General features: G+C 47.9%; 1 protein-coding gene across 1 annotated transcript; it reads left to right on the plus strand.

Moving 5' to 3' along the window:
- Positions 1-6,528: 6,528 nt before the first annotated feature.
- On the plus strand, positions 6,529-8,531 carry GPR84 (G protein-coupled receptor 84). The gene is made up of 2 exons (XM_037846488.1): positions 6,529-6,664; positions 7,138-8,531. Exon 2 carries the CDS (start codon positions 7,146-7,148, stop codon positions 8,325-8,327), a length of 1,182 nt encoding a protein of 393 aa, XP_037702416.1. The 5' UTR covers positions 6,529-6,664; positions 7,138-7,145; the 3' UTR covers positions 8,328-8,531.
- Positions 8,532-16,592: the final 8,061 nt, after the last annotated feature.

The following is a 16,592-nucleotide window of genomic DNA, read 5'->3' on the forward strand; positions in this document are numbered from 1 at the left end:
AAAACCTACCTAAAAATAAAAGCCCAGGGCCAGATGGCTCCACAGGGGAATTTACCACTTTCCAAAAAGAACTGATACCATTCCTGCTCAAACTCTTTAAAAAAATGAAGAAAAAGGAATACTATCTAACTCATTTTATGAAGCTTATATCACTCTGATACCAAAACCAGATAAAGACACTATAAAAGATGATAACTATAGACCAATCTCCCTAATGAATATAGATGCAAAAGTCCTCAACAAAATACTTGCAAATCAAATCCAAAAGTGCATTAAAAGAATTATACACCTTGACCAAGTGAGGTTCATTCCTGGCATGCAAGGGTGGTTCAACATAAGAAAATCAATTAATATAATTTGACATATTAACAAATCAAAAGGGAAAAATCAAATGATCATCTCAATAGATATTGAAAAGGTATTTGACAAAATTCAATATCCCTTTTTGATAAAAACACTTCAAAAGGTAGGAATTGAAGGAACCTTCCTTCCTCAATACGTATGACAAAGGGCATTTATGGAAAAACCCACAGCCAGCATAGTACTCAACAGTGAGAGGCTGAAAGCCTTCTCCCTAAGATCGGGAAGAAGACAAGGATGCCGACTGTCACCTCTATTATTCAACATTGTGCCAGAAGTTCTAGCCAGGGCCATTTGCAAAGACAAAGATATAAAAGGTATCCAAATTGGAAAGGAAGAAGTAAAACTGTCATTATTTGCAGATGATATGATCTTATATTTGAAAAATCCTGAGAATTCAACCACAAAGCTACTTGAGCTAATAAACAAATTCAGCAAAGTGACGGGATATAAGATTAATGCACATAAGTCAGTAATGTTCCTATACATTAGTAATGATCAAACTGAAGAAGCAATAAAAAAAAATTCCAATCACAATAGCAATTAAAAAGATCAAGTACCTAGGAATAAACTTAACCAAGGACATAACAGACCTCTACACAGAAAATTACAAAATGTTACTAAAAGAAATAAAAAAATACCTAAATAGATGGAAAAATATTCCATGCTCATGGATAGGAAGACTAAACCTTGTTAAGATGTCAATTCCACCCAAACTGATCTACAGATTCAATGCAATTCCAATCAGAATTCCAACAACCTACTTTGCAGACTTGGAAAAGCTAGTTATCAAATTTATTTGGAAAGGAAAGGGGCCTTGAATTGCCAAAAACATCTTAAGAAAAGAAGAACGAAGTGGGAGGACTTACACTTCCAGACTTTGAAGCCTACTATAAAGCTCAAGTGTTCAAAACAGCATGGTATTGGCATAAAGATAGTCAAATTGATCAATGGAATTGAATTGAGAGTTCAGAAATAGACCCCCAGATATATGGTCGATTGATTTTTGATATGGCCCCCAAATCCACTGAACTGGGGCAGAACAGTCTTTTCAACAAATGGGGCTGGGAAAACTGGATAGCCATAACAAAAAGAATGAAAGAGGACCCCTATCTCACACCCTATACAAAAATTAAGTCAAAGTGGATCAAAGACCTCAATGTAAGAGACAGTAGCATAAAACTCCTAGAAGATAATGTAGGGAAACACCTTCAAGACCCAGTATTAAGAGGTTGCTTCTTAGACCTTACACCCAAAGCACAAGCAATGAAAGAAAAAATAGATAAATAGGAACTCCTCAAAATCAAAATCTTCTGTACCTCAAAGGAATTTGTCAAAAAGGTGAAGAGGGCAGCCAACACAATGGGAGAAAATATTTGGAAACCATGTATCTGATAAGAGACTGATATCTTGCACATATAAAGAAATCCTACAACTCAACGACAATAGTACGAACAGCCCAATTATAAAATGGGCAAAAGATGTGAAAAGACATTTCTCCAAAGAGGAAATACAAATGGCTAAAAACACATGAAAAAATGTTCATCTCGACTAGCTATCAGGGAGATGCAAATCAAGACCACAATGAGATACCATCTCACACCAATTAGAATGACTGCCATTCAACAAAAAGGAAACTACAAATGCTGGAGAGGATGTGGAGAAATTGGAACTCTTATTCATTGCTGGTGGGACTGTATGATGGTACATCACTGTCTGGAAGATAGTTTGGCAGTTTCTCAGAAAACTAGATATTGAATTACCCTATGATCCAGCAATTCCACTTCTCGGGATATACCCAGAAGATTTGAAAGCAGTGACACGAACAGATATTTGTACACCGATGTTCATAGCAGCATTGTTCACAGTTGCCAAGAGATGAAAACAATCCAAGTGTTTTTCAGCAGATTAATGGGTAAACAAAATGTGGTATATTCATACGACGGAACGCTATTCAACAGTAAGAAGCAACAAGATCCTGAAACATATGGCAACATGGATGAACCTTGAAGATATAATTCTGAGTGAAATAAATCAGACACAAAAAGAGAGATATTGTATGTTACCACTTCTATGAACTATCTGAACAATGTAGAATTAATGTCTTATAATATAGAATATTGGGAACCTAGCGATAGACAGTAGCTAGTGAGGGAGAATGATAATCTAATATATTCAGATATGTGAGTGATGGTGAATTCAATGGTATGGTAATGGTAGGGGTAACAATTATTTGTTAATGGGATTATAGGTACCAGAGCTGTATTGAAGGCAAATAGGATTGAAAGGGGTTATTTAAAGCCATATTTCCCACAGATCAGCACCACAAATATAGATAGGTGCTTGCATGGTATCTTCTAAGGCATGAGACTGGCACAGAGAGTTGACAACAGAAGGGTATATGGGGAAAGTCTACATATTGCATACCAGGGACTATAATTAATAGGAATACCGTACTAGTATTACACGAATGCTAGGGACAAATAATTAAGGGCTCACAAGAGCCACAAGATGTTTTGGGTCATGAGAATTGTTTAAAATGGAGTATGATGAGGATTTACAATTAAGTGTTGATAATGTGAGATATGGATGGATTATCATGGACATAATATACGCTATGTGAACTTAGGAACCCCCTACTTTATAAGCCTCAATCTTGAGGCTTGCTCAGGTGAAACTTATGGTTGTAAACAGGAGGCTAAGCCCACCTGTACTTATGCCTAGGAGTCACCTCCAGAGAACCTCTTTTGTTGCTCAAATGCAGACTTTCTCTGTCTAAGCCTAACTGCAAATAAATTCATCACCCTCCCCCCATGTGGGACAGGACCCCCAACATGAATGAGCCTTCCTGGTGACATGGGACCTGGGTTCTAGGAATAAGCCTGACCCTGGCATCAAGGGATTGAGAATGCCTTTTTTACCAAAAAGGGGAAAAGAAAGGCAACAAAATATAGTTTCAGTGGCTAAGAGAATTCTCGTAGAGTCAAGAGACTGTCCTGGAGGTTACTCCTATGCAAGTTTCACCTAGATATGCCAAATGACCACAGTATGATCAGCTCAAGTCAACAGTAGTCCACCCCCCGCCCCACCCCCCAAAAAAAAATTGTGACCTTGGGTCAGTCTCTGCTCTGTCTGGACCTCAAGTCCCCATCTGCAAAATGAACAGGTTTGGGTGGTCTCGTAAAAGTTCACTGAGCCCTCATATACCCAAGACTAAGGGACGGGGACAGTGCCATTTATAGATATGCTACAACACCTCATCTGATCCTCTAAATGATTTGTGTGACAGAGCCACACACAATGTTCAACTGCGTCTCATATGGTGGTGGTGGTGGGGGGGAGTTCTTCTTCTTTATCCCCAGAATTCAGTTCAATCACACCCTCCTAAGAACCTCCAGTAACCCGGTGAGCCCTCTTTAAAGTCCTACACAGAAGATCAGACAAACAAGTCCAGACCAGAACCCAGCCTGTGTCTGGGGTTCTCCTGACTTGCATCTTCTTTTCTCACTTCTGCCTCTCTGACCACTTACCAGTCTTGAGGAAGAAAGGGGAGAGAAGGCGGGATGATAACTGTTAAAGAGGAAGGAGAGGGGAATAGGGGACTCCTGGGTTTGCCAATCATGAATTTTGGGGGTGGGCTCACTGTGGGTTCAGAAATGGAACCCAACAAGGTGTTTACTTTTTTTTATTTTTTTCAGGTGGCTCTAGCTCAAAACAAGACAGGGACTGGAGATTCAGAAGTGTGAGGGGCAAGAGACACCCTATAGGAGAGTTGGTGGAGAAAAGCAGGATTGGGTCACACATAGGGAGAGGGATAGGGACTGGGATAATGGCACATGCAGAGAAACCTCAAACCTGCTAGTTTAAATCTGAATTCATTATTTATCCCTTTCCCTAAGCCTGCCCCTTCTCCTACATTCCCTACCCTAATTAAGAGCACCACCACCCACCTGAAAAACTAGCAGTCATCCTACCTCCTCCCTCATCCTGACTCCTCCAATGAGCCACTAAATAAGTCCTATTTGACTTCTTAACAACCTATGGGTCCTAAGCATTGTTTCCCACCCCCATGACCACTGCCCTAACCTCCTGGCTACATAATTTGCACGGGGCCCAGTACAACATGAAAATGCAGAGTCTGTTGTTGAAAAAGTATTAATAATTTATTAATACTTTTTAATTAAAACAAGCATGTGACCATTCTAAACATGGGACCCACTGTAACTACACAGGTGGCATGCCACCTAACTCAGGCCCTCCCTGTCTCTTATCTGAACTGGTGCCTTTTTACTAGTCTTCTCACTTCTGGCCTGCATCCTTCACTCCCTACTCACAGCTGTCTGCATGCACATGTCCCCAACCCACAGGATAAATTCCCAGCTCCTTAGCCAAGGCCCTCCTTAATCCCACCTCTGCCCCCTTCTCCAGGATCTTCTCCCTTGCTCCCTACCTCACACTTCTGTGTTACCTTTACTGAATTAAGTGTACTACCCCAGGATATCAAACTTTCCCAAAACTCTGTGCCTCTGTGCACGCCATTCCTTTTTGTCTGCAATGCCTTTCTCCTGCATTTCTCCTCCCCAAAACTCCCCCATTCATTATCCAAAACTCAGCTTAGACATATCTCTGGGAGCTCTTCCCTGATTTCCTCCTTAGTAGCTTGCCCCTTCTTCAAGTTCATGCTGTATTTGAGAGCAAGGGTTTTCAAACTTTTTCTTAAAGAGCTAGATAGTGAATATTTTAGGCTGTGCTGTCCAAGAGTCAAAATCGACGCTATTATGTAGGTACTTATATAGCCATTTTTAAATGAAAAAAACATTCTTAGCTTCTGGGCCATACAAAAACAGATGGCAAGCCAGATTCGGCCCACAGTTCAAAGTGTGCCAACCCTGCTTTAAAGAACTAATTTCATTTCCGTATTTACATCTGTCTCCCCTGCTAGACTATGCGTCCTTGCATCCCGCATCTAGCACAGTAGGCACTCAATACATATTTGTTGAGTGAACTGATGAATGAATGATTGAACAGGAGTCTGAGCCTGTGTGGGGAGAGAAGCCAGAATCCTGAAGTCCTCATTTCCCACCTTTCTTCATCAGATTCCTGTTCTCGGATGTTGTTCTGATTTGCTAATGCCGCAGGGATGCAAAATACCAGAAATGGATTGGCTTTCATAAAGGGGGTTTATTTGGCTACACAGTTACAGTCTTAAGGCCATAAAGTGTCCAAGGTAACACATCAGTAATCGGGTACCTTCACTGGAGGATGGCCAATGGTGTCCGGAAAACCTCTGTTTAGCTGAGAAGGCACGTGGCTGGCATCTGCTCCAGAGTTCTGGTTTCAAAATGGCTTTCTCCCAGGATGTTCCTTTCTAGGCTGCAGTTCCTCAAAAATGTCACTCTTAGGTGCTCTTGGGGCGTTTTTCCTTTCTTAGCTTCTCCAGAGCAAAAGTCTGCTTTCAACGGCTGTCTTCATCTGCAGCTCCTATCTTCTCAACTCCTGTGTGTTCTTCAAAGTGTCCCTCTTGGCTGTAGCAAGCTTGCTCCTTCTGTCTGAGCTTACAATGCTCCAGTAAACTAATCAAGGCCCATGCTGAATGGGCAGGGCCACATCTCCATGGAAATTATCCAGAGTTAGCACCCACAGTTGGATGGGGCGCATTTCCACAGAAACAACCTAATCCAAATCTTCCAACTTAATCCCCACTGATATGTCTGCCCCACAAGATTGCCTCAAAGAATATGGCTTTTTCTGGGGGACATAATACATTCAAACCAGCACAGATGTGCTACAGTGTCACCTGGGAGCAAGGGAAGGCAACGCTCCCCCTAAACAAATCCAGGGCTTCTGGGGTGCATAGAGTTGCTACTAGAACTTGGCCTTGTCCTTTGGTCACTTGAGACGTGACTCAGATGTTCTGATTCTCTGTCTCCATGTCCCCACAATTCTCGGCAATGATTCTGTAGAGCTCTGCCATGTAAAGAGGGGAAGGAAGCAAAGCGTGGGGCCTCAGGAAGGAGACGAGCAAGAGCTCTGGGGCGAGTGGCAGGAGAATTTCAACACAGATGACCAAATTTCACTAGCCAAAGCACAAATAGGACCCACCGGAAGTGAGGGAGGAAGTGGCTAAGGTTGAGTAACTGGCGATTTTCTTATTCTTTCAACGTAGTATAATAGGAGACACGAGAGCAGGATACCAACTGCTTGAAGCCCAAATGTCCTCCAGAAAGCTCTGCTCTTTGGATGAGTTGGACTTCTTCCGTGAGAGAGAATTGAAAGCTGGGAAATTCAGGTGCACATTTTTAAGGTGGGTCTACTTTTGGTTTCTTTGCTTCCTCATCTCCAGGTGGTAAACAGAAAAAAAAATTGAAGCCTGTAATGTGTATGCAGCAGAGCGAGACAGAGGGGACTATAGCAACATCCGGAATACAGAAACAGGACACCCGGCGTGGTCTGGTGTTACTGAGAGCATGTGGATGGATATTGAAGGGGCCTGGGGTTTGGGAGTAGGGGCAGGTTGAGGGGCACAGAGGGGACAGAGGCTGAAAGTTATTTAGATAAGAACTTGGGGAAATCTCTGAGAATGAGAAAGGACTAAGAGAGCCTGAGGAGAGGATTGGGGCTCTTGGGATGAAGGGGCTTGCAAATGACTCGGGAGGCTGGTGAGCTGAAGTGCGCTCTGAGAGTAGTTCAGATATCCAAGAGCCTGGGTCTGTTCAAGAGATCTAAATTCAAGGCCAGGTTCTGACTTTCTCTTCCCTTCCATCCCCGCCTCTTCAGCCTGCATCATGTGGAACACCTCCAACGCCAGCTTCTCCTGCTACCACGAGTCTGTGCTGGGTTATCGTTACGTTGCGGTTAGCTGGGGAGTGGTGGTGGCTGTGACAGGCACGGTGGGCAACGTGCTCACCCTGCTGGCCTTGGCCATCCAGCCCAAGCTCCGTACCCGTTTCAACCTGCTCATCGCCAACCTCACACTGGCCGATCTGCTCTACTGCACCCTGCTCCAGCCCTTCTCTGTGGACACCTACCTCCACCTGCACTGGCGCACCGGTGCCACCTTCTGCAGAGTGTTTGGGCTCCTCCTCTTTGCTTCAAACTCTGTCTCCATCCTCACCCTCTGCCTCATTGCGCTGGGACGCTACCTCCTCATCGCCCACCCTAAGCTTTTTCCCCAAGTTTTCAGTTCCAAGGGGATATTGCTGGCACTGGTGGGCACCTGGGTGATAGGCGTGGCCAGTTTTGCCCCACTCTGGCCTATCTATATCTTGGTGCCCGTGGTCTGCACCTGCAGCTTTGACCGTATCCGAGGCCGACCCTACACCACTATCCTCATGGGCATCTACTTTGTACTTGGGCTCAGCAGTGTTGGCATTTTCTATTGCCTCATCCACCGCCAAGTGAAGAGAGCTGCACAGGCACTGGACCAGTACAAGCTGCACAAAGCAAGTGTCCACTCCAACCACGTGGCTGGGACAGATGAAGCCATGCCTGGTCATTTCCAGGAACTGGACAGCGGACTGGCATCAGCAGGGCCCAGTGAGGGGATTTCATCTGAGCCAGTCAGTGCCGCCACCACCCAGACCCTGGAGGGAGACTCATCAGAAGTGAGGGACCATGGCAACAGCAAGACAGCTAAGCAGAAAAGCGCCCCTGAAGCACCTGCTAAGGCCAGGCCAACCAAAGGAGCTCAAAAAGCCCAGGACTCCCCATCAGAGTTTGGGAAGGTGACTCAGATGTGTTTTGCCGTGTTTCTCTGCTTTGCCCTGAGCTACATCCCCTTCTTGCTGCTCAACATCCTGGATGCCCAGGTCCGGGCTCCTCGGGTTCTCCACATGCTGGCTGCCAACCTCACCTGGCTCAATGGATGCATCAACCCTGTGCTCTATGCTGCCATGAACCGCCAGTTCCGCCAAGCATACAGCTCTCTCCTAAGACGAGGACCCCAGAGTTTCCACAGGCTCCATTAGAACTGTATCCCTAGTCACTGGAGTCCAGGGCTGTTCCATTTGTCTCCAAGTGGTCATTTGGCATGGACACAGGTGAAAGTAAGACTTAGGGGCATCTTCACAGATAACCCCTCCCCCTAAAAAAATCCAGGTCCCTCCATCCTTTGATCAATGTTTCAGCCCTAGGATGCTCAAGGATCATTATTGATAAATGAATTCTATGCTTTTTATGCTCAGGTGTTGTCTCTGGGGAAGAAGGAAATAAGCCCAGGTTGGTTTGGAGCTGGAACCTAATAACTGAGGATTTCGGTCAGAGCATGGGCAGGAAGCACTGGCCTGGACAAAGCTTTAAGCTGAGGGGTTTCCAGGTATAAAATACATGAGTTGGTTTGAGAAGATTGGCCTGCCTTTTTAATTCCCAGAAATGACCTTTGCCCTCAACCCCTACTGCTGCCAGAAACCCCTCCACACAGTAAGGTTGATTCCACCCAGAAGTTTTGAAACCCATCTCTGATGTCCTCTCCAGCGAGTCCAGCCCCCTGGCTCTTGCCCTATCCAAAACGAATGGTCACGGAGGACTCCTTGCTTTGTGGAAATGGGACTGAGTTTAGCTGATGCAATGGCAGGCAGGCGCTCCAGCTGCCCCAGCAGGGTCCCAGAGGTTGGGGCTGATTTGCCTGGTCCTGGGCCCTCATTTCCCCCAGACTTGCTTCTGTTATCCTGGCTTGTGAAAGCAGAACAGAGACTCTGGTTAAAGGGCTCAGGGGCTAGGCTGTGGTAGACCATACCAAAGATGCTGTTCCCTTCCTCTAACATCCTGTCACCTGTGCGCATGCGCGTGTGCATCCTTAAAGCACCTGTGGCCACCAGGTGACGCTGGTTCCCTGTGTTTCTTCTTCTCTGGCTTCTCGATTGAGGCCTGAAGGTGCCAGCAGGACTGGAGTCTAGAGACCCCAGATAGGCGGGGATGGAGACCCAGGATTTGCCCCCTCCTTTTCCCCCAAAGTTTAGGAAGAAAAGTAAAGAATGAGACATTTATTATTCCCAAGGTATTTATTGTCTACTTGGTGCTGGGGTGTGGTAGGTGGGGAGGAGCAGGGGAAGGTGAGCAGTGTGCTGGCACTGGTGGTAGAGTGGAGTGTTCTGAACACTCTGGCTGCACGCTGTCCCCACCCAGACAGTGGCAGAAAGAACCGCCGTCTGGGTGGACAGACTGATACCCTCATATTCAACACACTTTCAGGGCCTAGGGATCCTGCCTCCTAATCCAGAACATGCGTTCCTGGGTGTCTTCCTTCCACAAAAATACAGCAGCCTAAACCGAGTCAAGTTCCAGCAACTGAGGAGGGGGCACAGACAGGAGTGGTGAACAGCAGGACCAATGAAGAACATCAGCCTGGTAGTGAAGAAACCAGGGTTCCAGTCAAGGCTCTCTGATAATCAGCTCTGTGAACTTGAGCAGGTCACTGGACCACACAGAGCCTCAGATTTTATAATCTGTACAAAGGGGGAGGGGCAGGGTTGCACTCTTACTATGTGCCCGGTGCTGTTCTAAATCCCATAGATTCAGTATTTTGTGTAATCCTCACAAAAATGCTATGAGGTAGCTACTATAATCCCTTTCTTACAAATGAGAAAATGGAAGCACAAATAGGTTAACTTAATTTATCCAAGGTAGAACAGCCAGTAAGTGGCATGAGCATGATTTGAACCAAGTCTGACTTCAGTGTCCACTTACATGTCTAAGGATTACAAGACAGCTGCTTTTCTAAAACTAGAATTAAGTGACCACATGATCCCTAAAAGTCCTTGCAGCTTGGACCTTCTAAGATTCTGAAAGTTGACAATTCTCTGAGGATTGTAAAAGTGTTCACTTTTCATATTCCTTGAAGGCAAGTCGAAAGCTTTAGCAAGGAGAGAGGAGCAGCAATCGAGACCAAGGTTAGACCTCAGGAAGGACTTCCCAAGTATCAGTCACTGGAAAAAAATGACTCAGGGGACACAGGAGGAACCCCCGCCCCTATTTTTGAGAAGGACTAAGTGAGACAGAAGAAAAGCAAGATTATCTCTTCAGGCTTTCTCTCTCTTGAGGTGTGCATGGCATGTGTGTGTCCAGGAACGAGGCGTCCCTCATGGTGCAGAGCTCGCGTGTCTCAGGGAAGTGTGTGCATCTGGGAGCTCTGTATGCTCATGAATGTGTGAGTCAGTAGCTGTCTCTCTTTGTCTCTTTATCTCTGTCAGTCTCTTGCCGGAGCCCGAGTTCTATCGCTGACTTTCCTGACTCTATCTCTCATGGCCTCTCTTTGTCTGTCTCCATCTGTTCGTCTCTGCCTTACGCTGTCTTCATCTCTTGTACCTCTGTTATCGCCTTTTTTTTTTTTTTTTTTTTTTTTTTCTCTGCAGCTCTGTCTCTCCCTCCTCCTGCTCTTCCTTCTCCCCCTCCCAAGTCCCCCGCCCGGGCCGCTCTTGCTCGCCCGCACACTCTCTCTCTTTTTCTGTCTCTTACGGGCAGATTTATGGTCAGCCCAGGGTCTTTCATTGGCCAAGCGCTGACAGGACTTGATTTAACGCTGCTTTTCATTGGCTCAGCTTGACAGGCCGATTTACGAGTCACTCTGCCATTGGTCGAGCCGCTGTGGCCCTGATTTATGGCTCAGTGGATGCGGGGAGGGCAGAGGCGCAGCTGGGGAGTGAGCTTGCCCCTCCCCTCACCACCGCTTCGGTCTCCTTCCCCCTCCTTTTTTCTCCTCTTTCTTTCCCTCCCTTCGAGGTATAATGCTTCCTCTACCTGTTCCTCTAGTCCCTGTGTCCTGTCTCTTTCATCTACCAGGAGAGGGAAAGGGGGTGTTATGGGGAAGACTGAAGCAGATGGGGTCCGAGGGGGTAAATACGGACGGAGGACTCTGGGGGTGGAGGGAGGCATAGCAGGGAGAGGAGACTGAAGAGGGTGAGAGGAGACTGAACTGGAGAGCGAAGGGGAAACTGAGGAGGCAAAAAGGGCGAAAGAAAGGGGAGGGCTGAGGAGAAAAGGAAAAAAGAGAAGAGAAAGAGAGGGCTGAGAGAGGAAAGAAAAGGGGCCCGAGGAGAATAAAAGAGAGATTAACTATAAAGTGAAAGGGCCTGTTTGGGGGACAAATGGACTCGAAGATCCAGGCACCTAGAGAGACTTTCTTTACAAACCTCACTATCCAGACAGAATAAGAAATGGAAATTTCCTCTTCAGCCTGCTGTGAGAAGGGAGAGGCTTAGAGAAGCAAAGACCTGGAGAAAGGTGCAAAAGAGAGGCGAAGGAGAGACAGAGCAGGAAACAAAGAAAATATGGTGAGAAAAAGATAAAGAACTAATGGGGAAGCCCAGAACTAAGGTTGGTTTTTGTGTTTTTGTTTGTTGAGGAGTGCGGTGGGAAAGGACTAATCCTTGAAGGAAATATTGAGAGCAACAATTCCTACTCCTCTTTAAAAAGACCCAGTGGTCTCTATGTGGGGACAAATCAGGCGCCTCCCCCAGGAGATGTTCTGCTATGTCAATGCTGCATTTGGCTCCCCATTTGCTAACCCTCACTCCTCCCCTTTGCCCACCTCTCTAGTTAAATTTATGGGTTCTGGGTTGGCCTTCAGGAATTAGGGATATTTATGCTTCTTTGAGAGTGAGGTTCAGAGAGTGATAAATAAAGGGCCGTAGGGGGGTGTGCTGGGACCTCCTATTTTTAGTGTGGCCACTTTCCCAAGGCCCCCACCCACCCATTACCTCTCATATTGAGCCAGAGAAGGAAGCATTGAGGGAAATGGGGAGTGGGTTTCAGATATCTGGAAGGGTGTTTAACTATCCTGGAGAGCCCCTCAGAGGACTGCATGGCCTTTGCAGCAGAAAGGATTGAAGGCAGATGGGGGAGGAACTTTCCAAGCATCCCAGCATTCTTATAGTCCCTGAGGTGCAGTTACAGTATTTCTGTGGAGAATGGAAGAAAAGGGAGAGAAGCCAGTTTCCTCTCTGCCCTCCATAAGCTTGGTGGCTGAGGAGTAAGGAAGAGGAGCCATGTAATTCAGAGTCTGGTTTCTCGGGCCTGTCACACACACACCCACCCACACACACACACACACACAGACACACCACCAAATGGAAAGGAAAATTTGAAATTCCACCCCCACCCCCCACCCCTCCACACACACATACACATACACACACAGAGAACACAGCCTGGGTCCCTGGGAGAGAAGGCTAGGAATGTGGGTCTCAGGGCATCTCCTAGGAGTCTCACTCCCCAAATTGTCTACCCCCACTGCTAGCTGAGAATTAAAAACAGTCAGTAATCCTTGACACCCCTTGCCCTGGGCCTCCAGGAAATGAGGGAGGGAGAGGAATTCTGCCCCATGGATCCAGCATGCATTCTCCAGCCCTTAGCTCTAGCAGCTATGTGTCCACAAGCCCCAGCCCAGTCAGAGGGTTTGTTCTGGGCCTGGGTAGGTGTTGAACAAAGATAGAGATGGGAGAGGCCCATAATATAAGGGAGGTCTAAGGAGAGCAGAGAGTTGGGGGAGAGTCCTCTTTCCCTCACCCCCACTCCAACATGCCTTCCATCCACTATGGCCTTAGGGATGGCTACAGGGCACATGCACATGCACGTGCACACGCACACACACACCAGACTGTGCTGCCTGGAGTGGGAAGAGGGAGGGAGGGAAAGGTCTAGACTGGCCCTTTAAGAGCTACTTAGGGTCAGAAAGCCTGGGCTACAGAGAGGGGAAGGAGCTGATGTCAGAAGATGGATGGGCAGCAAGATGGGGATTGATGCTAATGGGGGAGTTAAAGCTAAGTACCCAGACACTCAGAGGGCAGAACTGCAGATCTGTCTTCCTTATGCTCACAACCCCCCCAAACCAAAGCTGTAAATCTGTCTCCTCAATTGGGGGGAGGGGAGAGTGAGGAAAAAAGTCATGCTCTCCTCTCCCTTTTCCTATTTCTTCCTTACCCAGTGCAGCCAACCCAATTCTTTTGTCCTCTCGCAATCTCTCCTCCCAATCCATGACCCCTTCCAACTAAAATTTCCAGTCTTCAGTTTTGCATCAGGAATTGAGGGAATGGTTTCAGCTTGCAGAAGATTTTGAGAGGAAATCACAAGTTCTTCTCCACTAGCGCCAGGGTGGAACCTGTTGGTGGGATTGTGAGGAGAGACTGGTATGCTGGGAACTCCCAGTTGTCTCACTTTCTCTTCCTTATACCGCCTTGTCTCTTGGAGGGAACCCTGGCAGCTTTCTCCCAGGAGAGTAGGGAGAGGAAGGGGTGGAGGCAGGAAGCAGGATGTTGGGTGCCAGGGGTTGGAATGGATATGGGAGCTTTGGGTGGAGTTTTGTGGAGGCCTCTGACACACTGGGATTCTGGAGGGGCTGGTGGGCCTCCAAGGGCAGCTGGGGAAGCTGCGGGAGCTGTCCACTGAGAGATATATGGTCTAGTTTCTCGGAAACTCCTGGATCACACCGTTCCCTCTCCTTGAGCACACACCCTGTCTGCTGACTAGAGACAATTTCAGGCCAATAGTCTATTTACTGTAAAGGCAGGCCCGGCTACTCCCTCACACCTCTCAAATCGGAGTTGGGGATCTCAGAGAGGAAGGACTTCTCAGAGTGGCTAGAACTAGTAACACTTGGAGAATTACTTTTCTTCCTTTGCTCCCATTGAAGCTCTGTCTTCCATCTTTCAGGATCCATAATCACCCTTATCTCCCTCCCTACTGGCAATCGGGGTCTGTTCTTGGGAAGTCCCTCTCTATTAGAGAGAAGTCCCTCTCCATCTCATCTGTTGCAGTTTTAGACTCAGGACTCCTTCCTAGTCCTGGGAGCAGTTGGTGCCAGAGCATCCCCTGCTTCCTGAATCCTCCTCAGTATCCATAAGAGAATGACCCTAAGACATCAGTCTCAACTCTCCCCTCACCGCTGTGGTTTCCCTTCAGGGATCTAAAATCATCTCAGAGCCATAATCTTCTCTGTGACCTAGGTCTTCAGGGACAAGGAAGTGAGAGAGGCTGGAGTGGGAAAAGTTGGGAGTCAGGAGAATTTGCCACAGGAACCCAGGCTCCCAGCCTTCCGGCATCCAGCCCAGCGGTTCCTCCCATCCCAGTGAGGTCAGCCATTCCCTTCAGCCCTGGGCTCTGGCTGCTTCTCTAACCCAGAGATAAATCCTGTCTTTGTCTCCCCTCCCCGACCTGGGCCCCAGGCAGGCTGAGGGTCAGAGGATGGGGGAGGGGTCAGTGTTGAGAAGGGGGAGATACAAGGAGAGTGGGAGGAGAAGATGGACAGGAGCAGCTGGTGGGCAGGCCTGGGGGGTGGGCAGTAGGGGGACGGGGCCTCTTGAGTCCATGGATCCTGGCCGCACATTCCAGCAGGCTGGCATTCCAAGTGAGAAAGCCAGATTCCTGAGAAAATGTGGAAATACCTTGGGAATGGTCCCTGGAGCATCAGAATGCTAGGAGATGGGAGGTGGTGGGGGGAGGGATGCCTCAAGGAAGGAGGCTATTGAAGGAAATGGAAGAATGAGAATGCTGTGGCTCCATCCCTATCCTCAACACAGACCCCTTCACATGCATGCCCCCGTATGTGCATACACACACACAAACACACACACACACACACACACAAGTGTAATTTATGGCCTGTCAACACCAGCAAGCCCAGGAGAACCAGCCTGCCCCTTGCCTGGCCCCTTCCCAGCAGCCTTCTCTTGCTGTGACTTTCCTGTCTCCATCGCTCACTTCTTTTCCTCCCAGCCTTGCTGTCTTTGTCAGTTTCTCTTACTCTCCCAGTTTGTCATTCTTGCTTTCTATTAACTCTCAGTCTCTGCCTTTCTCTGTAACTATTTCTCTCCTGCGTTTCTCCTTTCATCTTCCCGTCCCTTCCCCTCCCCCACGTCCTTGGAGTCTCCATCTGTCCTGTCTCTGCTTCTCTTTGACCCAGCCATCCTCCCTACCTCATTCCCACCCCAGTGCCTTCTGTCCCAGCTCAGGAGGACCTCAGGGAGTCAGGTTGCAAGGAGGGATGAGGAGAGAAGAGGCTCCCTCGTGAGTCCCTGCTTCAGAGGGAGGTCTGGGATCATATTGGGATATGTTGCCAGGAGGGGAGGAGGCCAGAAGGCTTGAGCCAGGAGATGACCAAAGAGAGAAGCACAATTAAGGAAGGAGAGATGAAATGGGAGGAAAGAGAGATTGATAGAGAAAAGACACAGAAAGGCAAACACTTAAGAATGAAGGGTAAGGACTTAGGGTTCCCTTTAAGTATATTTTGGGTCATCCTGAAGAGGAGGAGCTGAGGGACATCCACTGAATCAGATTAGAGACACAGATCCAGAGACAAGGTCTGGAGACCTGGCCAGAGAAATGCAGACATGACGCCCACCAGGCAGCCACATTTCTGGGCTCTCTCTCCTACCTGGAAAGGTCTCAGAGACCTCTTTCTCCTCTGCAAACAGTCTTGGAGTGCTGGTCTCCTCCCCACTCACTCCCCCAGTTAGAATGACATCAGCTCTGGCTGCCACTGTCTTCAGCCCTGTTGATGTACTCTCCCATGGGTGAAAAGAGGCCAGTCACCCCTGCCCCACCCCTTCACTTCCCAGGCCGGCAGCTGGGGCTTACACAGTCCAGCACCCCAGGGCTGGGAGTTGGGGGGAGGCTGTACAAGGAAGGCAGTAGCAGGACATAGTGGGAAAAGAGGGGGCATGGGCACCAGGGAAAGGGAGAGGAGCTGGAGAGGGGCAGTTGAAGAAGAGAGCCTGCAGCACTAAATCACCCTGTTGGGGGGCTCCCTCTGCCTGAGCTCAGTGGGGTAGGGAAAGGATAGACATTGGGGGAGGGGGGGAGAATGGGGAATCGCCACATCTGGCAGGCAGGTGTCTGGCACTGTTCAAGCTGCAGTCACTTTCCCAGCCAAAGGGGAGAAAGGGAGGAGGGGCCTCCCAGGGTCCCTTGGGGAAGAGGGAAAGGCTCAAAACAGAAAGACAGAAAGGATCTGACAGAAAGGATCAAGGAAGGGAGATCAGACCGTGCTCCCCTGTCTCTTGCTTCAGTCAGATGGTGATGAGTTTGCTCACAGTCCTGAAAGAAAATTTCTGGCCAAAGAGTTCCATTCCCGGTGGGAAACAGAGAAGGCAGGGGGAGTTCAAACCAGGCCAGGCTGGGGAAACTGAAGCTCAGAGAATTGCGTTTGGAGATGGCCTAGGACTCCACTCTCCACACCATCACTGATCACCACCCCCCAACCTGTACAGACACTGAGCCCTCCACCCACCCACCCCCAGAGT

This window comes from Choloepus didactylus, chromosome 8 (assembly GCF_015220235.1).
Source record: "Choloepus didactylus isolate mChoDid1 chromosome 8, mChoDid1.pri, whole genome shotgun sequence".
Taxonomy (NCBI): domain Eukaryota; kingdom Metazoa; phylum Chordata; class Mammalia; order Pilosa; family Megalonychidae; genus Choloepus; species Choloepus didactylus.